This window comes from Oratosquilla oratoria, chromosome 36 (genome assembly GCF_046742065.1).
Source record: "Oratosquilla oratoria isolate Oo_2021 chromosome 36, ASM4674206v1, whole genome shotgun sequence".
NCBI classification, from domain to species: Eukaryota; Metazoa; Arthropoda; class Malacostraca; order Stomatopoda; family Squillidae; genus Oratosquilla; species Oratosquilla oratoria.
The window spans coordinates 18,138,432-18,166,134 of NC_134812.1; the positions used below are offsets into that span (position 1 = coordinate 18,138,432).

At 43.5% G+C, this 27,703-nt stretch overlaps 1 protein-coding gene across 1 annotated transcript; it reads left to right on the forward strand.

Moving 5' to 3' along the window:
* The first annotated feature begins 694 nt into the window (after nt 1-694).
* On the forward strand, nt 695-27,350 carry l(1)G0004 (RNA-binding protein pno1). Its single transcript, XM_076174468.1, has 7 exons — nt 695-844; nt 5,838-5,970; nt 6,771-6,862; nt 15,687-15,792; nt 21,787-21,931; nt 24,883-25,074; nt 27,230-27,350. Coding segments are annotated over exons 1-7 (738 nt in total). The 5' UTR covers nt 695-842; the 3' UTR covers nt 27,298-27,350.
* The last annotated feature ends 353 nt before the right edge of the window (nt 27,351-27,703 follow it).

A 27,703-nucleotide genomic window follows, 5' to 3' on the forward strand; every position in this document is an offset into this window, starting at 1 on the left:
CTTTCCTGGAACTCCACATTTCCCAACCACTCCATCGATTGGACCATTTCCTACCCTAGTATTAAGGTCTCCCAGTACTATTACATTGACATTTCTCCCTAAATCCTCTATGCACTCATTTAAATCTATCCAAAAGGCCTCCAGAACGATTAAGAAAAGCTGGAGATACCAACAATGACGAATAGAAGAATATGGAGGGATATGATTAAGACATGTAAAATATTCAATGGAAAATATGACAAGGGCATATTGACCTTGGGAGAAGTGGGGAATTAACGCATGGAATTAACTGGAAAATAAATATAGTGAGGTCCAGTACACAAGATATTTATGAGTTTCAAATTGAGAATCGTAGACACCTGAAATAGCCTTCCGAGTGATGTTATTAAGGCACTGAGCGTAAATCGTTAAGACAAGTTTTGGGCTACCCAACCAATTAAGTATAATTCTGAAGAAAAGTTGGTAGCCACTACCAATCAGATAGTGAGTATTAGTAGTGAAAACACTTAGAGACCTTGGCCTGCGTCTAGTAACTCCGTTAGTAAAGTAAAATAAGACAGTTTTCGAATTGTGTTCGACTCATCCAGAACTGTAATTTTCTTATGTATAAAAGCAAATATATATATATATATATGTATATATTGTAAGTACTTTTAATGTTCCAAAAAATTCAGTCATTTTGATGATACCCATATCTTATTCTGTTACAAATTTCCCAACCCAGCTGTATCCCCTTCGTTGCACCATGTGTCGGATGTAAACAGTGAATAGTGTTGTTGTCACATATATAGATACAGAAAGAAAGTGCAGAAGAATAAGGAACATTCTGGTTCTACTGTATCATGTAAGGCATTTCATAATAAGAAATATCATATCTAAATGCTTGAAATTACATGTGTACCTAGAATAAGTGTGATGTTTTGGCCACGAAGATTTTGTTTTGCTGAAAAATGGGAGTAGTGTTGCACTTAATAGTAGTTGACCAGCAAGCGTGACCGAAATATTGCTTAATGCTTTTGAGGTGTTGTATTATAACTACAGTATAACTGGGCATGCATGTTTTCATCGTAATATACAGTTGTGGTAAGAGTGATCTTTTAGCCCCGACAGTTTTGTTTAGCTGAAAGAGCGAGTGTTGACTGTTGTTTGGCACTGTGTTGTGTTACGAACTTGGTCTTGGGGTAATTTCGTCCTTCGGTATGTTCGTCATGTAATTAAGTAAAATCGTTCTTACGGTAGTTTTGTCCTGTATTTAAAGAAATTTGCCCACTTATTTATCAGTGTTGCCCTGGTGAGTGGTATGTATATTAAAAGAACTGGGCCCCCCTGGCTAAGAGAACTGGGCCGCTGTGTGAATATATATGAATATATCGATATTATATATATATATATATGGCAATATAACAATAGAAAATTAGATATTGGTTTTGTAATTTTTAATACATCAACATAAATTTATTATATAGGCATAGCCATAGGGTCAACTTGGCCCATCTACTAGACCAAGTTGTCCCACCACAGTTAGGTAGGTTAGAGTAGATGAATTTATCATAGTTTAATTTCGGTCAATTTATAGTTTCACCCAACTAACAATTTTCTGATGTGGTTTATGTGTTTCTGGTGAGAAATGTGTATTGATTGATGGTGTACATCATTTCTGTCGGAAATGTGTTTTCAAGTAATTAATATATAAAGTTATGCCTACCTCTCCTCCCCCAACGATCTTGGGGGAGATAAAAGAAATTAAAGACAATTTATAGTTTCACCCAACCAACAATTTCCTTATGTGGCTTATGTGTTTCTGGTGAGATATGTTGTGTATTGATTGATGGTGTACATAATAATCCCCCACCCAAAAACCCTGATTTCCCACAGGTCCCCCAAGATCATTGGGGAGGAGATGTGGGCATTTCGGGAGGAAAGGTAGACATATCTTTATAAATTAATTACTTGAAAACTACGCATTTGCAACGGAAATGATGTACACCATCAATCAATACACAACATATCTCACCAGAAACACATAAGCCACAAAAGGAAATCGTTGGTTGGGTGAAACGGTAAAATTTTACTTTCGACCTTTGTTGGAATATAGCAATACAAAATTAAATAGTAATTTTGTAAATTAAAATGTATGAACGTAATATGCAATTTTGTGTGCGGAAATGAAAATAAAAATAGTTGCTAAAACAGGTTTCTAAGTAACGAAGTCGTGTACGACGAATGGTACGCCATGTTTGTTATGGTAGATTCCGACGTCGGAGAAATGAAAGGACGATAAATTTGTCTAAACTTAACTAAACTAACCTAACCTAACCTGTGTTTAATAAATCATTACCTGCAAATTAGATATCATCCGGCTGGTCCTCGTCATCATCGTCGTGAGAGACGTTGGCGGGCTTTTCAATCACTCTCTATATTCCTCCAATGGTCGAAAGTAAAATTTTACCGGTTAGGTTAGGTTAGTTTAGTTTAGTTTACTTTAGTTTAGACAAATATTTCATCCTTTCATTTCTCCGACGGAATCTACCATAACAAACTTGGCATACCATTCGTAGTACACGACTTCGTTAATTATGAAATCTGTTTTAGCAACTATTTTTATTTTCATTTCCGCACACAAAATTGCATATTACGTTCATACATTTTAATTTACAAAATTACTATTTAATTTTGTATTGCTATATTCCAACAAAGGTCGAAAGTAAAATTTTACCGGTGAAACTATAAATTGTCTTTAATTTCTTTGACCTTTGCATTTATCAAAACAAAGATAGCATCTCAAGCAGCCTACTATGGGCTGAGTTGGTGATGGATATAGGTACGGCAGCCGTACTTCAAATTTTCATGGCTAGGAGTACGGCAGTATTATGAGCCATTGTAAATGCAATCTCACCACTTACATAATTGCCATATCCATAGCCAATCATAATAACAAATACTGTATTGTATCACTTGTGCCATATTTGCTATCGTGATCACCTTTTAACTTAGCCAAACCTACCCTAACCCTAAGCTAACCTACCTAACCAAACCTAGCCTAAACTAACCCACCATACAGCTTACAGTAAAGTTCTTGTTCATAGGTTTTAACTGCATTTTGCAACTCTTTAAGTGAAATAAATTTGGAATTAACTTCAAATTACACCAGGAGTGGCTCATCAGCTTTAGCCCTTTTGAATTTCTAACTTGAGATGGGTGGAGCCACAGAAATGGATCTCGGTTTGATCATGCATTGAAGTGTGCCATACTCCTAGCCATAAAAATTCAGAGTATGGCTGCTGTACCTCTAACCAGTTCATAACAAACAAACAAAATGCTAAAAGCAAGCACACTACCGAACAGAGCTGCAACTATAGGTTCAAGACACCATGTTCTCATCTGTCCAGTCTCGTCAATGTCAGTTTGATGATGGCTTTGACATTGTGTACCGGGTGATCTCCCACTCCTAGTGATGCTACATATTTTAAAACAGTGCTACAGAGCTGAGCTTCATGCATTTCTTCAGATGCCAAACCGGCCATCAACATCCTTGACAATGACAATGAATCTGATGACCTCTAGAATTGTAGGTACCACATTACCAAATGCAGGATAGGTGAGGTTAGACAAATTTATCATACTTTAATTTCTTCAACCTCTGCATCTATCAAAACAAAAATGGCATCTCAATCAGTTGTCACGGCTGCATTTGTTAATGTATCCCATTTAGCAACTTTTTCTATTATTGATTTCTGCCAGGAAAAATGTATATTACATTGATGTGTTATATTTACAAAATGAATATTTAATTTTCTATTGCTATATCACGTAGGTGTGCACTTTTAAAAGTTCCATTATGATACTTAATGGATATATATTGTACTTGTATTCAAAAGTTAGAATATTGGGGTCAAGCACCTTTGTTTGAGGGCATTTCTATATATTTTGTGTGTTTATACAGGGTGGGGCGCGGAAACTTCCCGATTTGAGGATTAAATAGTAAACTGTTTACACTTCACAATTCTTTATTCTAATCTTATGTCTATCACTCAACATGGGATATTTACTTTTACACTGTTTTAAAAACAATATCTTTTCAATGTCCACCTCCATTGTTAATACACTGATTCAGACGATTTCGGAAGCTTTGGTCTACTTTCTCTAGCATGGTGAGCGATATATTGACTATTTCAGTGCGGATGGCATTCTGTAGGTCTTCCAGGGTCTGCGGACGGTCGTTATAAACCAGGGATTTGAGATAACACCCCAGGAAATAATCACAGGGGGCTAAATCAGGCGAGCGCGTTGATTTCCCTGAGAGGAGCCTTAAACTGGCCAGCGCGCTCGCCTGATTTAGCCCCCTGTGATTATTTCCTGTGGGGTTATCTCAAATTCCTGGTTTATAACAACCATCCACAGACCCTGGAAGACCTACAGAATGCCATCCGCACTGAAATTGCCAACATACCGCTCACCATGCTAGAGAGAGTAGACCAAAGCTTTCGAAATCGTCTGAATCAGTGTATTGACAATGGAGGTGGACATTGAAAAGATATTCTTTTTAAAACTGTGTAAGTAAATATCCCATGTTGCTTGACAGGCATAAAATTATAATAAAGAATTTTGAAGTGTAAACAGTTTATTATTTAATCCTCAAATCGGGAAGTTTCCGCGCCCCACCCTGTACATTTAGAAAAGAATTATCAGAAATAATAGACAATCAGAATTGTGGTTTCAATTTCACTGTTGGTCAGTGCAGTAATGTGGGAGATGCTTTTGAGGAGGGTACTGGTTGTAAGCTCTCCATCACTGTACTGCTGCCAGAATCTGAAAAGTTTTCCCTGTGTTCATCAATCAGCTGCTGTTGGATGGGGATAAGTTGCTTCCTGGTTCAGCAACTGGATCAGGAAGTACATTTGAAGGTTCCCTCATTATGCACTAGAATTCAACCAGTTGTGCCACCCCTTGCAGCTGTTGTTGGTACAGATCACTTCCTTAAAGACACATCACTGTCAAGGGACCCATTGTTGTCTAGAGATTGTCACAGGTGTAAGTAATTAAAGGTTCTACTTGAAGTGTTGTAACAGCTGCCAGTAGATCAAATAATGGGATGATATGGTCTTCAGGGATGTAGGGAAGAGCAAACAGGAGCTTGATGTAGTTGTATATTGCTCCTTGTTTCCTGTATGTTTCTGCCAGCCCCAACTCCTGCACTTTCTTCCATAAAGCATTTCCCCAGTGGAAGCTACATCCTCAGCCTGTGGAAACACTAGCTGCAGCTGACTACATGGCAGCCCAAAGTCGATGATAACCCATGTGTGGTCTTAAGCTAGTCTTAAGATGTAAACAACTGTTAGTGACACTGCTTTGATTAGGATGAGTGATCTGACAATGTGAAACCTCCCCTGTGATCTTAATCTGCTCATGTCAATGACCTAACACCTAGTGAGTTATGCATGACACCTTAGATTTGATCTGTTTAAGTCATTCACACTTAAAGCCACACATTTGCCAATGACATGAGGTGTGAAAGTCCCTCTGTGATCTCCTTAATCTGTTTGTCAAGTGCTTAGCTCCTTTATGAGTTGTACTTGACACTTGTTTGGTTAGATTTGAGCCATTCACACCCTTTGAAATAAAAAATATAACAAATTATTAAGGCATTACTTCACTGATTTCCATCCTATAAAAATATTGATAGTGTATATTGCATTTTTTCTGTAGTTATTATGAAATTATATTAATTTCCTGGGGGGGTCCACTTCTCGGTATTCACATGTACCTAACAGGATATGAAGACGGTGTGATTGCAATTGTAAATAAAAAGAGGTAAAGTGTGTTTCCAAATTTTTCAGGACTGTGAGTACAGAAAAAATGGCTAGCAATTCTCCAAGTGCATCAGCTGGAAACAGTGAATCCAATGAGATGGAGGACTCTCCAAAGACTGCTCAGAAAAGAAAAGCAACCGAAGAAGATATGGAGACTGAGGTAAGGAAACAAAAATTTTAAGGAAAAAATCGTGTGTTTATATATACTGTATATATATATATTTTTTTTTCCCTCGAAGACAAAAGAAGAATTTTTTACACACAGAATTATTAATATATATTTATTAAATTAATTAGTCTGTGTGTAAATAGTATATATATATATATGAGGATGTGAGGAAGAGTCGGCAAAGATATGTTGGGAAACTTTATTGCTTCATTTTGACCAATGTGGTCATTGTTAGAAAGCTAATCCTACTATCACCTTGGATATGGTAGATAGTAGCAAGATTAGTCAGTATTATGCCGGGCTTACAGGTAGTTTGTTTGGCTTCAATGTGGTATTATGTGATCTATTTTTCTATATAGTTAGAATTTTAATGTAGAGCCAAAAGCAAAGTTAAAGATATCAGTTGAGTTTTTATTGAATTTGGGCTGCATTTTAAATGATGGAGGCAATGCTGTGGGGAGCCTGCCTGAGTCAATGCTGTTGCAAAGGAAGTCTCAAGATAAAAAGGCATCATCACATCAAGCAAGAACCTTTCTTACAAAGTCCACACCACATTCCCCACCCCCCACCAGGTGTTACCTGGAGAGTTTGTTACACAGTTTCCAGAACAGGCCCAAAATCTCTTAATTTCTCCTCCTCCTCCTCCTCTTGCCAGCAAAGCTTGCCATAGAAAGATTCATATAAAAGTTTCAAACTTTCCTTGGGATTAGTTGCCAAAGTTGGTTTTACCTAATTTCATGATTAATATATTAAGTATGGTTTATGGCTAGAATTTTTTTTCAATTTTACAGGGTGCAGCATCAGTCAAACCTTCTTTCCCACCTGCCAAAAAGGAAAAGCTCGTCACCGCAGAGTCGAGGAGAATTCTTGTACCACAGAATAGGTAATAGATTATGTGAAGTACTGGATTTTTATCTATTTATTGAATATGAATGGACTATATTGACATGACCCAAAGGGATTTCTTCTCTTTGCCTTGCTGCATTGCCTCTGGGCTGGGTAGGGGGCAAGGATGGTTGTATCCACAAAGAGCTATGATACATACATATACCAACTGCTTTTTCCCCCTTACAAGGGAGGTAGCCAAAGTCAAAGGCTAAATTCACTGCCACCCATTTCATCCCCACATACTCCACTCCTATTCATCACCCCTCCCTCCTTCTTTTCTTGGCTCCTTCTAGATGATGGGTCATCCCTGCATCTCACCCACTGCCCTGGGTGAGAAGCAGTGTAGCAAGACACCGCACATCCACAGCAAAGCTGCTTCATTTAATCAGCAAACCCCTCTCCATCCTCTCATGCAGAAAAAGAGCAAAGATGAAAGGGAAAAATAGCTGTTGGATAGGTGAAGAGGGTGTGCATGCCTTGACAGGCTGCATCCTCAGATAGAGGGCAAAGGGCCTCTTGGTAGGTAATGAATCATTTATTTTATTTTAGAACTAGGAGTGGAGGAGGAATGGGGGCGTTTCATGGAAGGAGTCACAAGGTGTGCAAAGATGGTGTGTGGAACAAGGAGGAAATAGAAGAAAGGATAGTGAGTAGTGGGATGAAGAAGAGTATGACAGAATTTTTTTTTAAAGTAATAAAAAAAAATTGGAAGAAAATTAAGAGAGGAAGAGGAACCAAATCAAGTAGAGAAGAAAAGGTAAATGGTACTGATGGAGAGGTGATAATGGAAGAGAGCAGTAAGAGGAAAATAGGCAGAGTATTTTAGGGAATTGTTAAATGTGAGAGAGGAATAGAGGAGGAGTTTGAATGTGTTTGAGATGAGGTACCTGAGAAGTATGAAAAGGGTTACTAGGCTGGATAGAGTGAGAAACGAGGTGAGGAGGAGAACGGGGTTGGAAAGGGAGTTGGGAAATAGGGTTGATGAAAGAGTATTGGGATGGTTTGAACATATGGAAAGAATGAGTGAAGAAAGATTAGTAAAAGAGGTGTGGAAGGCAGAGGTAGGAGTGAACATGAGGGGGCAACCAAGGTTGAGATGGATGGGGTAAAGGGGGCATTGGGAAAGAGGGGAATGTCTGTTGAGGAAGGACAGGAGAAGACAGAAAATATAAGTGAATGGAGAATGGTTGTGTATGGATGATCCTGTGATCCATGAAAGGGAGTGGGTAGGGGATGGGGGGTGAGTATGTGAAAAATAAATTGACACAGCCCAAAGGGATTTCTCACCATCTTCTCCATTTCTGCATGAGGGGACTGAGAGGGGGTGTTACCAATTTAATGAAGCTGTCTTGCAACATAAGAATGAAGGAGACTGCAGGAGACTAGGCAGCTCCATATCCATCACCACCTGTCATCCCCATCCATAAAGTTGTCTAATCATTTCTTAAAACAACTGATAGTTTCAGCGCTTACTACATGGATACTAAAATTATTCCATTCATCAACCACCCTATGAGTAAACCAATTATTGCCTATTTCCTTCATAAATCTAAATTTGTCCAGTTTATAACCATTATTGTGAGTCCTGCCCTGTTGTTTTAATATGATGACCTTGTTTGCATCACCTTTGATCCACTTGAATACCTCTATTAGATCACCCTGCACTGTGCATCTTTCCAGAGAGTGTAAGTTAAGGTGCCTAAGCCTCTCTTAGTAAGGGAAATTTCTGAGTCCATGTATCATTTTGGTCATTCTTCTCTGTACTGATTCTAGTGAATTAAATGTCCATTCTGTGGGACGGAGACCAAAACTGTACCGCATAGTCAAGGATGGGTCTAACTATCGCTAGAGTTTAATAATTACCTCTGCACTCCTATTCATTACCGTCCTAGCAATGAAACCTAATGCTCTGTTAACTTTATTCCTGGCGCTAAAGCACTGCTTCCTGGTTTTAAGGTCCGGACTCACTAGAACTCCCAAATCTCTCTCGCACTCAGTTTTCTCTAAAAGCATGTTATCTAAGCTGTATCTATTTTCGGGGTTGTGTAGCCCTACATTTAACACACTACAATATTGAAGTTCATTTGCCATTTCACCGACCATGTTAACAATTTGTTAAGATCATCCTGCAGAATATCTGCGTTGTCTCCTGACCTAATTAGGCGTCCTATTTTAGTGTTGTCCGCAAACTTACTAACCTCACTATCCCATCGTCTAAGTCGTTCATGTACATAATGAACAACAAGGGACCCAAAACTGAGCCCTGGGGGACCCCACCTAGATTATACTCCATTTATGGTGACCTGCTGTTTTCTGTTACTAATCCAAGCTCTAATCCATTCTAACACTTTTCCACCCATGCCATGGGCTTTGATTTTATTTAGTAGTCTCTGGTGTGGCGCCTTGTCGAACGCTTTGCTAAATCAAGGTAAATAACTTCGTGATTATCATTGTTATCTGACACCTTATATACTTTAGTGTAAAAGGATAGAAGATTAGTCACACATGACTTACCCTTGGAGAAACCATGCTGTGAATCACGAATTAAATTATGTCTTTCGATGTGTTCTCTGAGTCTATTTACTATTACTGATTCAAGCATTTTTCCTATAACCGATGTCAAACTGATTGGCCTGTAGTTGCATATAGACAATCTACCTCCCTTCTTAAAAACAGGAACAATGTTTGCCTGCCTCCAAGCAGTAGGCACAAAATCAGTGTGTACCGATATTTCAGTTAACTGGTCACAGATTTCAAATTTACACTCCTTAACCCCTTCCATACGGTGCCGCACACGTAGGCGTCATGGGGAGCGAGTGTATTCGCGAGGCTGCCATATCGGCGTCTTGATTATATTTATTGTAGTCGCCCCTCCATAATGACATTCTTTCTAATTCTTTTGTAATCGCATTTTCTATGGTTATCAAAATTCACGGGTGAAGAGAGAACGATCGATATAAGCGGTGACTATATTTTATGGTGCGAGTATTATTACGACACGTCGTACGGCTGGCATTGGCTGCTGCCACCGAGATCTAAGTCCATGACGCCTACGTGTGCGGCACCGTATGGAAGGGGTTAAGCATTCTCAGAAAAATTTCGTCTGGACCCATGGATTTTGTAGCTTTCAATCTGCTTGACTGCTTCTTCTTTACTAATGCTGATATTAGACTACTTTCTTCATCCCCCCTGAAAATCAGATCACAGTCAGGTACTTTATGTAACCTCTCATTAGTAAACACAGATAGAAAATAATTGTTAAACTCGACACTCATTTTTTCCTCTGATTCTATCATGACATTTTCATCGTTTTTAATTGGTCCTAGGGCAATGGGCGAGATGCAGGGATGACCTATCATCCAGGAGGTGCCAAGATAAGAGGGAGTGAAGAATGTGGGGATGGAAGAAATGGGAGTGGAATTATGCCTTTTTTTTGGCTACCTCCCTTATAAGGGGGAAAAAGCCTTTGGTATATGTATATACCTAGTTGTATTTTATGGGAAGAGAGCTATGCTTGTAGTGACTCACTTTTGTATCTTTCCGCATCCAGTTTGTTCTTAAAGTCATGTATAGTTTTAGCACTCACTGTTTCCTCTTTCAGTTTGTTCCAGATATCTATCACTCTGTGTGGGAAGCAATTCTTTTTCAGATCTCTTCTGTGACTCCTTCTTAAGTTTCTTCTCGTGTCCTCTTGTTAAGTCATCCCTATCAAGAATTTCCATCCCTTTCTTAATTCTGTAGATGGTTAGCAAATCACCTCATTTTCTTCTTTGTTCCAGGGTTGGTAGATTTAGTTTATCCAATCTTTGTTCGTATGTCAAATTGGAGAGTGTTGTTGCCATCTTTGTCGTTATTCTCTTTTATTTAGAACTAGGTGTCCATAGTGTTGCAGTGTACTCTAATTTTGGTCTTATCAGTGTAACTAGTAACTAGTATTTTCTTTACCATTTCTTCATGTAGTCAAAGGCTACTTTCATTGATCTTAATAAGTTAAAGGTTTCTCCAACTAATTTGTTGACATGTTTGTCTGGTGTCATTCTGAGTTTACTTTTTTTTACTTCCTTTGTATCAACTTTATATTGACATGATATTCTATTCTTGCTTTTCCAAAGTCCATTGTGCTACATTTCTTAATGTTGAAGTTCACTTCACACTTCTGACTCCATTTCCAGACTTTGTCCAGGTCTTCTTGAAAAGATTTGCAGTCTTCCTTTGTACTTACTCTCTCTAGTAGTTTTGCATCATCTGCAAAGAAGTTCATATAACATTCCACACCTTCATCTATATCATTTATATAAATAGCAAACATTGTCAGAGTCAATACAGAGCCTTGTGGGACTCCACTTATCATATCTTCCCAATTTGAGTGTATGTATGTATGTTAAATGTGAAGGTTAGGGAGGGAAAGTTAGTTGCACTGGGAAGCGCTAAGAAAATTCCAGTGATGAATGAGGAAAATGGAGGAGAAATAAGAAAAGAGGTGAAAGCAGTTATTAAAAGGATGAGAGCAGGTAAGGCACCTGGGTTCAATGGGTGTCATGCAGTGTCTAAAAAAAAGGGAGGTACAGTAACTCAATTGTAAAAATGAGTGGTCCTCTTATCATGGGAGGGGGACACCACCCTCCCAACCCCATCTCCACTTAGTTGTCATCGTCTTCTTTTTTTACATGCCTAATTATAATTAGGCATGTATTATTATTGTTATTTCCCTTTTAGCTTGGGGAAATAATGCTGCCACCATAATCCCATGTGATTCACCTTGGTCTTGAATCACATATTGGACTTGTGATCAGCAGCTCATACATACATACATACATATACCAAGGCTTTTTCTTGGAGGGAGTGAACATGAGGGGACGTCCTAGGATGAGGTGGATGGATGGGGTGAAGGGGGCTTTGGGGAAGAGGGGAATGTCTGTTGAGGAAGGATGGGAGAGGACTGAAGACAGGGGTGAATGGAGAATGGTTGTATATGGATGATGTTGTGATAGCATGAGGTGGAATGGGCGGGTGGATGCGGGGTGAGGTAGTATGTGTGAGCAAAATTTGACGCAGCCCGAAGGGATTTCTCCCCGTCCTCTCATTTTATGCAATGGGGGGACGGAGAGGGGGGGTCGCCGATTTAATGAAGCGGCCTTGCTGTGGATGTGCTGTGTCTTGCGACACTGCTTCTGACCCAGGGCAGTGGACAAGGTGCAGGGATGACCCGTCATCTAGGAGGTACTAAGATAAGAGGGAGGGTGGAGGGGTGTGGAGTGTATTCAGGGATGGAATGGGTGGGAATGATTTTATGCCTTTTTCTTTTTGGCTACCCCCCTTGTAAGGGGGAAAAAGCCTTGGTATATGTATGTATGTATGTTTTCCCCCTTACAAGGGAGGTAGCCAAAAAGGAAAAGGCATAAAATCATTCCCACCCATTCCATCCCTGAATACACTCCACACCCTTCCACCCTCCCTCTCATCTTAGCACCTCCTGGATGATGGGTCATCCCTGCACCTTGTCCACTACCCTGGGTCAGAAGCAGTGTCGCAAGACACAGCACATCCACAGCAAGGCCGCTTCATTAAATCGGCGACCCCCCCTCTCCGTCCCCCCATGCATAAAGGAGAAGACTGGGAGAAATCCCTTCGGGCTGCGTCAAAATTTGCCCACACATACTACCTCCTCCCCCTCCCCCTGCCCATTCCACCTCATGCATCACAACATCATCCATATACAACCATTCTCCATTCACCACTGTCTTCTGTCCTCTCCCGTCCTTCCTCAACAGACATTCCCCTCTTCCCCAAAGCCCCCTTCACCTCATCCTAGGACGTCCCTTCATGTTCACTCCCTCCACATCTGCCTTCCATCCTAATACTCTTTCATCAACACTATCTCCCAACTCCCTTTCCACCCCTGTTCTCCTCCTCGCCTCCTCATTTCTCACTCTATCTAGCCTAGTAACCCCCATCATACTTCTCAGACACCTCATCTCAAACTCATTCAAACTCCTTCGCTCTTCCTCTCTTATGTTCCATGTTTCTGCCCCATACAGTGCTATTGGCACAATCACTCCTTCATATAGTCTCCTCTTAGCATCCATTCCCAAATTTCTATTCCTCATTACACTTTTTAATCCACCAAGGCATTTACTCGCTTCTCTCAATCTACATTCTACCTCCACCTTCTCTCCACCTTTTCCTGCCACACTTGCACCCAAGTATCTAAAACTATCCACTTCCTCCAGTTGCTCTCCCTTAATGCTCATTTCCAGTCTACTGCCACTTTCACCCCTTGTACATCTCATCACCTTACTTTTACCCACATTTATCTTCAGTTTTCTTCTATCACACACTCTCCCAAACTCAGCAGCTCTTACCCTCCCAAATGAGAGTTCAGAGCTCGTATATAACTGATATATGGGTAATGCTATGACCTTACACAGACACACACACACCCAACTCCCCACCCATGAGAGTTGGAGTAATGGCTTGCAATGCAGCAATGTTGAAATTACTTCAGCTCTGGGTGGGATTCAAACTTGGACTGCTGGAGAAGCAGTTGCAAATGCTACCATTGTGCTATTGAGCTATATCATATGTTATTGATGGTGACTAAGGGTCCCCCACTCAGTTTCTCCTATAAGAAATCAAGACAAAAGAACCTGGGAGGACTCCAATCAGAACCCCTGTAATTGGATCATTAAATGTGTGTGGATGTGGTACAGATGAGAGTAGAAGGGAAGATTACTAGTCATCAGTGAAAGGAGTTAGTTTTGAGTTTGGGACCCAGTAAGGTGGGTGATATGCCAGAAGTGACAAAGGGGCAAGAGAGGGAAGGAGTGACACTTCTGATAAGTGATGAGGTAGATAAGTACATGATGGAGTGAAGGAAAGTGTCTTCGGAGATAATGTGGGCAACAGTGAACTTGGGATGGGAGGTAGTTTTTGTGAGTATACAGTCCTTGTAGTTGGAAAAGTGAAGAGGAAAGAGAGGCTTTTTTGATTTATTTGAATGAGTGTGGAGAGAGTTTTTGGAGAAATGTAAATGCAGTGCTTGAAAATCTCACTGCTTGAGTAGAAGATATGTACATCTCACCTTACTTTTACCCACATTTACCTTCAACTTTCTCCTATCACATAGCCTTCCCAAACTTCATTGCCGTCAGGATTTTCAAGGGGTAGCCTGGCTGAGGGTGAACAGATTTTAATTCAGAGTTGAAGTTGGACACCAGGAGTAATGTGGCCCACTGTAGTTACAAGAAGGGAGAGGGACAAGGGAGGTGACAAATATACTTTTCAAGTCATGTCCCAAGGCAGTTTGTTAGCAGAGAAGGAGGAGGCAGCGAGCTAGGCAGCTTACAGCATGATGCCCCAAGGCAATCTGAGCATCTTGCTGTGAGCATAGCTTGTGCCTCCATTGCTGCCTCCTCCTCCCCCTTCCCCCATTAGCAGGCAGCCTTGGGACACAACTTGAAACACATAGTCATCACCTCCCTGGTCATCTCACCCCCACTCCCACCTCCCTTCTTGCAACTAGAGCGAGCCATATTACTCCTGGTACCCAACTTCAGTTCTAAATAAAAACCTGTTCATTCTTGCATTGTTTACCTTCACCCAATGTGGAGCCCAACAAGAAATTGTCAAGGTAGTTGTTCTCGTCCAAGACATGACTGGGCCGGAACTTGAAGGCAACCTGACCAGACTGTGGGAGCTATAGCAGGTGGTGGTCCTTTTGTCACAAGGTAACAAGCCTCAGGGTGCTCAGCTGCTCCTGTGGGACTGGAGTTGTCCTTTATGTCTTGGATGACATTGAGGAAGTTGTTGTATCTTGTGAGGCTACTCAAAGGAACTCAAACCCAGAACACATCCTGGGATCACGTACAGTGGCATAAGTAGAATGGCTCTAGTGTCTGCCTGAAAAGATAGACACTTGAGAATGGTTGTGGTTAGTGGGTGAGGTGTTAGGCCACCCAGGGTATCATGGACCTTGACAGTCAAGATCGCTAGTCATTAGCTTTACCAGAGTTGAGGTGTGAGATCTTGTGATCTCCATTAAGAATGTGGGTGGGTCAAGGTGGGAATGCTCACAGCTCTAGTTTGCATAATGATCTAGTAGTGGTGATGGTAAGCCATGAAATGGTACACCTGTGACCCAGTATATAAGCGGGACAGAATCGCCAAAGATACAGATTATCTCGGAGCATCATGCTGCAAACCTAGCTTGCTGCCTCCATCACCATCTCCTCCTCCCCACTTCCCCACTAGCAGATCACCTTAGGACATGACTTGAAACACTAGTCATCACCTCCTTTGCTACACCTTGGTGGCTCGGTTGGTGGAGTCCCCGACTGTCACTACAGTGGTATTCAAATCCTGCCCAAGGCTGAAATAATTTCAGTATCACTGCACTTCGAGTCGTTACTCCAACTCTCGTGGGCAGGGAGCTGGGGAGGGTGGGTGCATGTAAGGTCACAGCATTACCCATACATTAGTCATACAAGCTCTGAGCTCTCTTTCAGGAGGGAAACAGCTGTTGAATCACAAGTCCAACACGTGATCCAAAGACCAAGGTGAAACCTCCTTCCCCCCTTCTCACAACTAGAGTGAGCCATATTACTCCTGGTGCCCAACTTCAACTCTAAATTAAAACCTGTTCACCCCCGCAGTGTTTACCCTCCAGCCAGGCTACCCCCTTGTAAATCGTGACATCCTCAAACAACAATTGGCTCACCTCCCACTTCTCTCCATTTTCTTTAACCATCTCCAGTCCCCTGCCCATTACCCTCACATTTACCTCCTGCATGTATATATTTAAATAATTTTGTCTCTTGCAGATATACTCCATTAAAGAATAACTGGACAAAGATCTACACACCTATTGTAGAACACTTGAAGCTGCAAATTAGATTCAATATCAAAACTAGGAATGTTGAAATCAAGGTAAGTCATTACACTGTTTTGAGAGAAGAATATACTATCCTTAACCCTGTGGTAGGAGAGAAAGAATAATGACACTGAGAGTTCCCACTTGAGTTATAAAAAGCTACAAAAATGGGACAGGGATAGGACCAGGTATCCTAATCTCTGTAGCCCCAAAGGGGACATTCCTAAACCAAGCAAAGGCATAAGAGGGTCTGGGAGAATTTTTCCAACTAGAACCCTAAGGTTTGGGTTTTTTAATGTGCATGGATGTGGTACAGATTAGAGGAAAAGGGAAGAGATGGATGTTTTGGCATTGAGTGAAAGTAAGTTGAAAGGGAGGGGTGAGTTAGAGTTTGGGAGGATGTCGGGAGTGAAGAGAGGATGAGGGAGAGAAGGGGTGGCTATACTAGTAAGTGAAGAGATAGGTAAATGTGGGGTGGACTGAAAGGAGGTTACTTCAAGGTTAATGTGGATGAAGGTGAAACTGGGAAGGGAGATGTGGGTCATTGTAAGTGCATGTAGGCCTGGTAGTGAGAAGAGTGTAGAGATAAGGGATGTTTTTGGATATATTTGAATGGGTACATAGGGTTTAGGGAGAAATGTCAGTGCACTGGTATTGGGAGATCTCAATGCTAGGGTAGGAGACAAACCAATAGACAAAGTGGTTGGAAAGTGTGGAGTGCCACGAAAAAATTGTAGTGGAGAGTTGATGGTGATGTGTCTAAGAAGTTTATGTGAGCGAATACAGTGTTTAGGAAGAAAGTCAAGCATAAGTAAACATGGGAGAGGGTGATGGATGGAAGGGTGGTAGATAGGGCTTTAATGAACTTTATATTATAGTGGTAACTAGAAGGGTAGGAAGAGTTTTAGATGTACATATTCTCAGAGGAGAGAGTGGGGGAATATCATAATTTTTTGGTGGAAGGTAAGTTGAGAGTGGTGTATAGATGGAGAAAGAGGAAAAAGGACAGAAGGTGGGGAGGTACTTTGAGTAAACTGCTTAAAGGAGAAAGAAAATGAAAATGAGTACAAGAAGAGGCTGAGAGAAGAGTGGGAGGGAGTGAAGGATAGGAACTAGGAATGGAGGGAATGGGGATGTTTCAAGGAGGGAGTCACAGTGTGTGCAAAGATGGTGTGTGGAACAAGGAGGACAGTGAGTGGTGGGATGATAAATCAAAGAAGGTTGTAGAAGAAAAGAAATGAGCATTCGCAGATTGGTTGCAAAATAGGATGATAAAATCATATGAGAGGTACAAAGAAAAGAAATGAGAAGTAAAGCACAAGATAAAGGAGACAAAGATGAGTGCAGATGTGAAATAGGGTAAGCATACATACATATACCAAGGCTTTTTCCCCCTTACAAGGGAGGTAACCAAAAAGGAAAAGGCATAAAATCATTCCCACCCATTCCATCCCTGAATATACTCCACACCCCTCCACCCTCCCTCTCATCTTAGCACCTCCCGGATGACAGGTCATCCCTGCACCTTGTCCACTGCCCTGGGTCAGAAGCAGTGTTGCAAGACACAGCACATCCACAGCAAGGCCACTTCATTAAATCGGCAACCCCCCCCCTCTCTGTCCCCCCATGCATAAAAGGAGAAGACAGGGAGAAATCCCTTCGGGCTGCATCAAATTTTGCTCACACACACTACCTCACCCCCCATCCCCCCGTCCATTCCACCTCATGCATCACAAACTCATCCATACACAACCATTCCCCATTCACCCATCTTCTGCCCTCTCCCGTCCTTCCTCGACAGACATTCCCCTCTTCCCCAAAGCCCCCTTCACCCCATCCATCCACCTCATCCTAGGACGTCCCCTCGTGTTCACTCCCTCCACGTCTGCCTTCCATACCTCTTTTACTAGTCTTTCTTCACTCATTCTTTCCAAGTGTCTAAACCATCCTAATACTCTTTCATCAACCCTATTTCCCAACTCCCTTTCCACCCCTGTTCTCCTCACCTCCTCATTTCTCACTCTATCTAGCCTAGTAACCCCCATCATACTTCTCAGACACCTCATTTCAAACACAGAGATGAGGTGTCTGAGAAGTATGATGGGGGTTAGAGGGTAAGAGTATGACAATTTTTTTAAAGTAATGAAAAGATGTTTTGGAAGGAAATTAAGGGAAGAAGAGGAGGCAAATCAAGTAGAGAAGAAAAGGTGCTGATGGAGAGATGATAATGGAAAAGACAGCAGTAAGAGGAAGATGGGCAGAGTGTTTTAAGGAATTGTTAAATGTGAAGGAGAATAGGGAGGGAAGATATTTGCAGTGGGAAGTGCTAAGAAAATGCTAGTGATGAATGATGAAAATGGAGGAGAAATAAGAAGAGATGAGGTGAAAGCAGTTATTAAAATGATGAGAGCAGGTAAGGCACCTGTGTTAGATGGGTGTCATGCAGTGTCTAAAAAAGGGAAGTGCAGTGCTGGTGGACTGGCTGGTGAGGTTTCTTAATAGTTATCTAAAAGAGAGTAGAGTGCTGGAGGAGTGCCTGTATAGTTCTGCCTTACAAGGGAAAAGGGGACAAGTGTGAGTAGTAATTTCAGAGGGATCAGTTTGTTAAGTGTAGTTGGGAAGGCTTATGGGAGGGTTTTGATTGAGAGGGCTAGGAGAGGAAGATAAGGAGTAATTGGTGAGAAACAGTATGGGTAGGGGTTGTGTGGATCAGATTTTTGTGGTAAGGTAATGATGTATTTTGGGCCTTAATGAAATTGAAGGCTTATGATAGGGTAGACAGGAAGGCACTGTGAGAGGCATTGTAGATATATGGGATAGGAAGAAAGCCATTAAGAGCAGTTTAGAGTTTTTATGAGAATAGTAGAGCCTGTGTTAGAGTTAGAAAGTAGAGAGTGAGTGGTTTGAGGTAAAGGTGGGACTTCATCAAGGATGTGTCATGTCACCATGGCTGTTCAGTTAATACATGGATGGGGTTGTGTAAGAGGTGAATGCAAGGGTAATGGGCCAGGGATTGGAGATGATTAAGGAAAATGGAGAAAAATGGGATATAAGCCAGTTATTTGTTGACAACACTGCACTTGTAGCAGGATCAGAGGAGGGATTAAGGAAGTTAGTGTGAAAGGTGTGTGAAAGAAGGAAGTTGAAGATAAATGTGGGTAAAAGTAAGATGATGAGATGTACAAGGGGAGAGGGGGGCAGCAAATTGGAAGTGAATATTAAAGAAGAAAGACCAGAGAATGTGGATAGTTTTAAATGCTTTGGGGCAAATGTGGCAGGAAAAGGAGGAGTTCAGGTGGAGGTGAAATATAGATTAAGAGATGCAAGTAAATGCCTTGGGGAATTAAAAAGTGTAATGACAAATATACATTTGGGAATGGATGCTAAGAAGAGGTTATATGAAGGGGTAATTGTGCTGACAGCACTGTATGGGGGCAGAAATGTGGAACATAAGAGAGGAATAGTTTAAATGTGTTTGAGATGAAATGCCTGAGAAGTATGGTAGGGATTACTAGGCTGAATAGAATAAAATACAAGGTGAGGAGGAGAGTGGGGATGGAAAAGGAATTGGAAGATAGGGTTGATAAAAGATTATTGGGATGGTTTGGACACATGGAAAGAATGAGTGAAGAAAGATTAGTAAAAGAAGTGTGGAAGGCAAAGGTGGAAGGAGTGAACATGAGGGGGCAACCTAGGATGGATGAGATAAAAGGGGTATTGGGAAAAGGGGGATGTCTGTTAAGGAAGGGAGAAGACAGAAGATAGGGGTGAGTGGAGAATCGTTGTGTATGGATGATGCTGTGATGCATGGAAGGGAGTGGGTGGGGGATTGAGGGGGGTGAGGGAGTATGTGTAAATATTTTGATGTAGCCCAAAGGGATTTCTCCCACATATCATCTTTTTATGCATGAGGTGAACAGAGAGGTGGGGGATGGGGGCACTGATTAAATGAAGCTGCCTTGCTGTGGATGTGTTGTGTCTTCCTACATTGCTTCTGACCTAGGGCACTGGGTGTGATGCAGGGGCAACCCGTCATGCGGGAGGAGCCAAGAAAAGAGGGATTGAGGGATGGTGAATGGGAGTGGAGTATATAGAGATAAGGTGGGTGAGAGTGAATTTTTGCCTTTGACTACCTCCCTTGTAAGGGGGAAAGGCCCTTGGTGTATGTATATATAAAAATCAAGGTAACTGAAATGCTTGATGCCAAATTCCAAGCTTTATTCAACAAATACCAGGCTATCATATCTGTAACAGAGACAGACAAAACGAAATAACTGCCGACAATCACACAACACGGCATTAACACAATACATAAGACAAAACAAAATAAATACAGACAATCAAACATAACACATAACTCAAAACAAAACATAAAAGAAACCCTCACACACATTAACAGTAGGAAGCAGTTTAGTATGCAGAACCTAGACCGACCATGTTGCCATTGTAAATAACAATACATAGCATAGCCAAATGTGAAAATGGCAGTGGTGGGCAGTGATGAATTTTGCGATAAAGCGATAAATTTTTCCGCTAAGTCCTATAACGATAAAGCGATAAATTTCCAAGATACCTTAAAGCGATAAGCGATAAATCCTGCGATAAATCCAAAAATACTCTATTTTTGCTACTTATGCATTTAAAAACCTTTTTTACACTTAAAACACCATATATTACTTTATAAAAGACTAAACGACCCGAAATTAACATTTTATTACTTTATAACAACATTTAATGAAGACAGATTAACAAAACTATCACAGCACATCACAAACTTAAATACAACAATTTAAAACATCTCATCCTCCTCATCCACCCCCCTTGGCACCTTGAACTTCTGCTTGAGGAGGTGGAGGTTTCCCTTCAGAAACACTAGGTGCTCAAAGTTGTCCTCACTGAGGCACGCCCTCTTTGGCCTGAGGACGTCCCCAGCTGTGCTGTGCTGATCACGTGGGACAACTTGTAATAGTTTGTCAGAGCGGCCATCTTGTCTTTGATGATCTGTAGCTCCTGGCTCGAAATACTGCAGCCACCCGCAATCACAACATCTCCCTGGTCACTGGCCTGGCTGCCAGGGTGGCTGTCCTCTGGCTCACTGCCCAGGGACATGAGGGAGCTCGAGCGGGAGATGGTGGGAATGTCCACAGATCCCGAACTCCCGGAAATGTTCCGCTCCCTTTCCTGAGTCACATCACTGCTGCTGGCCTCCACGTGGAAAAAGTCCTCCACTGCCTCTTGCCTGACATCTTGACACTCACTAATCACTAAATTCACTATTCTCAAACACAGAAGCGCACCCGCCGTGACACTAATTAATAACACAATATAAAACGCAAAAACCTAAACGATTTCCTGAAAAGGAAAAGTTAAAACACAAAATCATGCGACGTTCATATGAACGGGAGGCACGCGCGAGGCACACCTCAAAACGGAAAAAATATATAAAACTAATATATATTAATTAGATATTTAGAGGGCTTTGGATCGCTGGTAGCACAATGAAACACAGAGCTGAGATCAGATGCGTCCAGTTGGGGGGGCTATTCAAAGAAACAGTGACAACAGAAGCGCGGGCCGCAAGGCGCCTGGCCGCATCTGTTTGCCGCGTAACAATGAGCCTGTAACCTCCCGCCACAACGGTTTTTCGTCTTCTACTTTATCGCTGGATTTATCGCAGAAAATTTGAAAGCAATAAATATAAGCGATAAATTTTTCCGGTCTTGCAATAAACAATAAGCGATAAATTTTTGGTTAAAGCGATTTTATCGCTTTACTTATCGCAACGCCCACAACTGGAAAATAGTAGTGCTAATCAGTTGCCAACAACTAATTATTATCACAGTATCCATTGATTTTTAATACCAACAATTTTTCCCCCATTATAAGGGGGTTTCCATCAACCCTATCCTCTTCCTTTCAGGATAAGATAATCAACCACTAAAGGTTGGGTTGGCACCTGTTTATTAGTAAAAAGTGGCATAGTAAATAATTATAATAGAATGGTAAGAGAGATGAGATTAGTTGGTATTATATATATTTTTTTTTTCCAGACTGGAAAGGAGACTGAAGATCCAAATAGCATTCAGAAAGCTGCAGACTTTATCCAGGCTTTTATTTATGGATTTGAGGTGGACGATTCTCTTGCACTTCTTAGGTTGGATGATCTTTACCTGGAAACATTTGATGTCAAAGATGGTAAGGATTTTGATGTGTAACTATAATGTACATGTGTAGAACATGTTAATCAATACTGACTGCATAGTAGAGTTTACAAATGCTCTCCTTTCCCTCCTTCCTATATTCTCCTCTCCTTTTTTTCCCACATTTTCTCCCCACCCCACATTATGGGGAATTGACTCAATACTATATGCTGTCAATATTTTAGATATTTTGATGACTTCCTTATGGACGAGAGTTGTATACAGCCAACATTTTTCAATGAGTGGAGACAAATTTTCACCTAAAAAAATATATATATATTTTTTATCGTTCAACTTTTGCCACTGGGGGTTTTCAGTAAAAGGAAAATGTTTGTTGAACAGGGAAGGGCGAAGGCAAGGTGTGAGTGGAATATAAATTGATGCGTGTGACGGGAAGGGGGAAGATGCGTGTGGCTGGAGGGGAGGAGATGCGTATTGCGGGAGGGGGGAGATGCATGTGGCTGGAGGGGGGAGATGCGTGTAGCGAGAGGGGGGAGATGCGTGGTGTGGCGGGAGAAGGGGAGAGATGCGTGGTGTGGCGGGAGAAGGGGAGAGATGCGTGGTGTGGCGGGAGGGGGGGAGATGTGTGGCATCTCCCCCACTCCTGCCAGAGGCATCTCCCCCCTCCCGCCACACGCATCTCTCCCTCCCGCCACACCACGCATTTCCCCCCGCCACACGCGTCTCCCCCCTCCCGTCACACGCGTCTCCCCCCTCCCGTCACACGCGTCTCCCCCCTCCCGCCACATGCATCCCCCCTTCCCTCCACACGCATCCTCCCAGACCCCCTCTTCCAGCGACACGCATCTCCACCCTCCCGCCTTCCAGCCACACGCATCTCCCCCCTCTCGCCACACCATGCATCTTCCCCCTTCCCGCCACACCATGCATCTCCCCCCCTCCCGCCACACCATGCATCTCCCCCCCTCCCGCCACACCATGCATCTCCCCCCCTCCCGCCACACCATGCATCTCCCGCCACACCACGCATCTCCCCCCCGCCACACGCGTCTCCCCCCTCCCTGCGTGTGGCAGGAGGGGGGAGATGCGTGTGGCGGGAAAGGGGAAGATGCGTGTGACGGGAAGGGGGTAGATGCGTGTTGCTGGAGGGGGAAGATGCGTGTGGCTGGAGGGGAGAAGATGCGTATCGCGGGAGGGGGGAGATGCATGTGGCGGGAGGGGGAGATGTGTGGTGTGGCGGGAGGGGGGAGATGCGTGGTGTGGCGGGAGGGGGGAGATGCGTGGTGTGGCGGGAGGGGGGAGATGCGTGGTGTGGCGGGAAGGGGGAGATGCGTGGTGTGGCGGGAGGGGGGAGATGCGTGGTGTGGCGGGAGGGGGGAGATGCGTGGTGTGGCGGGAGGGGGGAGATGCGTGCTGTGGCGGGAGGGGGGAGATGCATCTCCCCCCTCCCGCCACACCATGCATCTCCCCCCTCCCTCCACACGCATCCTCCCAGACCCCCCTCTTCCAGCGACACGCATCTCCACCCTCCCGCCTTCCAGCCACACGCATCTCCCCACTCCCGCCACACGCATCTCCTCCATCCCGCCACACGCGGGAGGGGGAGATGCGTGTGGCAGGAGGGGGGAGATGCGTGTGACGGGAAGGGGGAAGATGCGTGTGGCTGGAGGGGAGAAGATGCGTATTGCGGGAGGGGGGAGATGCGTGTTGCGGGAGGGGGGAGATGCGTGTTGCGGGAGGGGGGAGATGCGTGTGGCTGGAAGGGGAGATGTGTGTGGCTGGAAGAGGGGGTTTCTGCGAGGATGCGTGTGGAGGGAAGGGGGGGATGCGTGTGGCGGGAGGGTGGAGATGTGTGTGGAGGGAGGGTGGAGATGTGTGGTGTGGCGGGAGGGGGGAGATGCATCTCCCCCTTCCCGCTACACTCGTCTCCCCCTTCCCGCTACACTCATCTCCCCCCTCCCGCCACACCACGCATCTTCCCCCCTCTCGCCAGACGCATCTCCCCCCCTCCCGCCACAGGCATCTCCCCAACTCCTGCCAGAGGCATCTCCCCCCTCCTGCCACACGCATCTCTCCCTCCTGCCACACGCATTCCCCCATCCCGCCACACGTATCTCCCCCCTCCTGCCACACGCATCTCCACCCTATCGCCACACGCACCTGCCCCCCTCCAGCCACAGACATCTCCCCACATCCCGCCACACCACGCATCTTCCCCCTTCCCGCCACACCATGCATCTCCCCCCTCCCGCCACACCACGCATCTCCCCCCGCCAAACGCGTGTAGCGAGAGGGGGGAGATGCGTGGTGTGGCGGGAGGTGCGGAGATGCGTGGTGTGGCGGGAGAAGGGGAGAGATGTGTGGTGTGGCGGGAGAAGGGGAGAGATGCGTGGTGTGGCGGGAGGGGGGGAGAGATGCGTGGTGTGGCGGGAGAAGGGGAGAGATGCGTGGTGTGGCGGGAGAAGGGGAGAGATGCGTGGTGTGGCGGGAGAAGGGGAGAGATGCGTGGTGTGGCGGGAGAAGGGGAGAGATGCGTGGTGTGGCGGGAGAAGGGGAGAGATGCGTGGTGTGGCGGGAGAAGGGGAGAGATGCGTGGTGTGGCGGGAGGGGGGGAGATGCGTGGTGTGGCGGGAGAAGGGGAGAGATGCGTGGTGTGGCGGGAGGGGGGAAGATGCGCATCTCCCCCCTCCGGCCACACGTATCTCCCCCCCTCCTGCCACGCACCTCCCCCCCCCCTGCAGCCACACCACGCATTTTCCCCTCCCCACCACACCACGCACCTCCCCCCTCCCGCCACACCAAGATAAAAGGAAAAACAAATGTGTGTAAAATGGGTGAAGGGTTGGTGCATGCCTTGGCCAGCTACCTCCCTTATATGGGGAAAGAAGCCTTTTAGTATACAGATACATGTTTCTCTACTAGCAAGTTATTTAACACTTTTAACAGCCATCAGTGTTTTCAAACCATTCATTATCTTCTTAACAGTCAAACAGACGTTGCAAGGTGACCATCTCTCACGTGCTATCGGTCGTGTTGCTGGAAAAGGAGGCAAGACTAGATTCACCATTGAAAATGCCACACGGACCCGGATCATCTTGGCAGACTCCCGAGTTCACATCCTTGGTTCCTTCCAAAACATACAGATTGCAAGGAGAGCTATTTGTAATCTTATCCTTGGTATGTACATCATTTGTATAAAATGAATTGTGTTATTTTTTGTTTAATATATAGGATGTATGATAGGAGTCCAGTGACAGATATCATGTGGTGCTTCTGCAAGATGGACAGCAAAGCTGCCTATTTTCAAAGTCTGTCAACCCCCTCACCTTTATCAGAAGGTGCATCCCTAAGGGGCTGACACTATCTCTGAATTGGGCCCAAGATCTGTCTTTATTAAGACCAACTGTATTTCTTACATTCTTTTGAATTTGGAAAGCTGACAACTTGTGACTGCTCTCCTACCACTGTCAGCCGATGACAGAAACAGTTCCACACAGATAGAAGACTGACAACAGTCCAAGGTTTCATTCTAGAGAGGTCTATGGGAGATTCCAAGGAAAGTTGGCAGCCACTGTAGGGCTGCTGGTTTTCCACTAAGCTGGGGAAATGAGAGAAGAGAGGGAGGTATAGATATGCTCAAATTGAGTTGAGGAGGCAAAAGAGATTGAATACCAAGTAAAACATATAGAAAGTAGTTAAAAATGGAAAGCATTGTTGTGCAAAATTAGTGTTAGGTATGACAAGAAAGATACTGGAGTAAGTGGATAGTTTTAGATACTTGGGTGTGAATGTGACAGGAAAGGGAGGAGTAGAAGTAGAATGTAGATTGAGAGAAGTGAGTAAATGCCTTGGTGGATTTAAAAGTGTAATGAGAAATAGACATTTGGGAGTGGATGGTAAGAGGAGATTGTATGGAGGAGTGATTGTGCTGACAGAAACATGGAACATAAGAGAGGAAGAGGGAAGGAGTTTGAATGTGTTTGAGATGAGGTGTCTGAGAAGTATGATAGGGGTTACTAGGCTGGATAGAGTGAGAAATAAGGTAAGTAGGAGAATGGGGGTGGAAAGGGAGTTGGGGGATAGGGTGGATGAAAGAAAATATTAGGATGGTTTGGACACATGGAAAGAATGAGTGAAGAAAAACTAGTAAAAGAGGTGTGGAAAGAGTGAACATGAGGGGGCAACCTAGGATGAGATGGATGGGTGGGGTAAAAGGGGCTTTAAGGAAGAGGGGAATGTCTGTTGAGGAAGGACAGAAGATGGGTAAATGGAGAATGGTTGTATATGGATGATGATGTGATCCATGAGGTGGAATGGGTAGGGGATGGGGGGTGAGGAAGTACTGTATGTGTGAGAAAAATTTGACGCAGCCCAAAGGGATTTCTCCATGTCTTCTTTTCTGCATGAGGGTACAGAGAGGGGGTGGTCGCCAATTTAATGAAGCTGCCTTGCTGTGGATGTGCTGTGTCTTGCAACACTGCTTCTGACCCAGGGTAGTGGACAAGATGCAGGGATAACCCGTCATCCAGGAGGTGCCAAGATAAGAGGGTGGAGTAGGGATGGAATGGGTGTTTTTTTTTTTTTTTTTTTTTGGGGGGGGGGCTATCTCCCTTATGAGGGGGAAAAAGCCTTTGGTATATGTATGTACATATGACAAGAATGGGTGGAAATAAAGGAAGAGAACACTTAGAAACACCAACTGCCACATGTGCAGATTTTTGGGCCCAAGGCATAAATTCACTTCAGGAGTTGGTGGTGTTTAATGTCCTGGCCTAATTCCCAAAGTGGGTTAATGTCCTGGGCCCAAATGTCCGCACAAGTGGTGATTGGTGTAAATGGTGGAGTGGTGAGGTGAGTACAGGAATGGCATGCACACACACACACCCCACACCCTCACCATAGGATTCTTCCCTCTTGTAAAGGATGTTTCCAGCCAAGGAATGCACTCCCATTTGTTTCGATTATCTTAGCTCCTTGTGGATAAAGGGCCATCCTTGTCTCCTACCCAGTGCTCTGGTCAGAAGCAATGCAGCACATCCACACCATGGCTCCACTTCATTTATTTGACAACCCTTCCTCCTCATCCCCTCATGCAAAAATAGAGATGAAGTGAAATCCCTATGGGCTACATCAATTTATCATACAGTCACAATTATGTGTGTATGTATAATTAGACAATTTTTCTCCAAAATATGATTCGTATTTTGAATGTAAAAGTTACTCGTATAATTTGAAAAGTCAAGTGGGTAAGATTTTTTTTAAGGTTTCATTCTTACCTTTACAGTCGACTATCTGAATGGTTATGTAATTAAAGTACTTCTGTTCTTTACAGGAAGCCCGCCATCAAAAGTCTACGGAAACTTGAAAGCTTTTGCTGAAAAAGCCCGTGAAAGATGTTAATTTGTTATGTTATTATATTTTCAAAGATAAATGAAATATATGTGGCTTTAGTTTATATTCTTTTATTTCTTCCTATTCGCTAAGATCTATTGACAAGTTATGAGGAGAGCAGGTAACATTTGGTGAAGTGAGGGTTTACCGAGGTCATTATGGCTACTTGCTCCAACTTTTCCAATCTAAATTTTACAGAAAATGCTGGCCGCAAAAAGTAACAACACAAGTTCCTATGCTACCTAAATGTTTTGCCTTTTCACTTATTCCTCCGTTATGCTGTCCCCCAACTCAATTGTCCTGTACTACTTTTCTGAATATTCATTTTTTATTTCACCAAACCCTGTGGTGGGGGAAAAGAATACTGCCACCAAATATTCCTACTTAGTTGTAAAAGGTGACAAAAACAGGACAG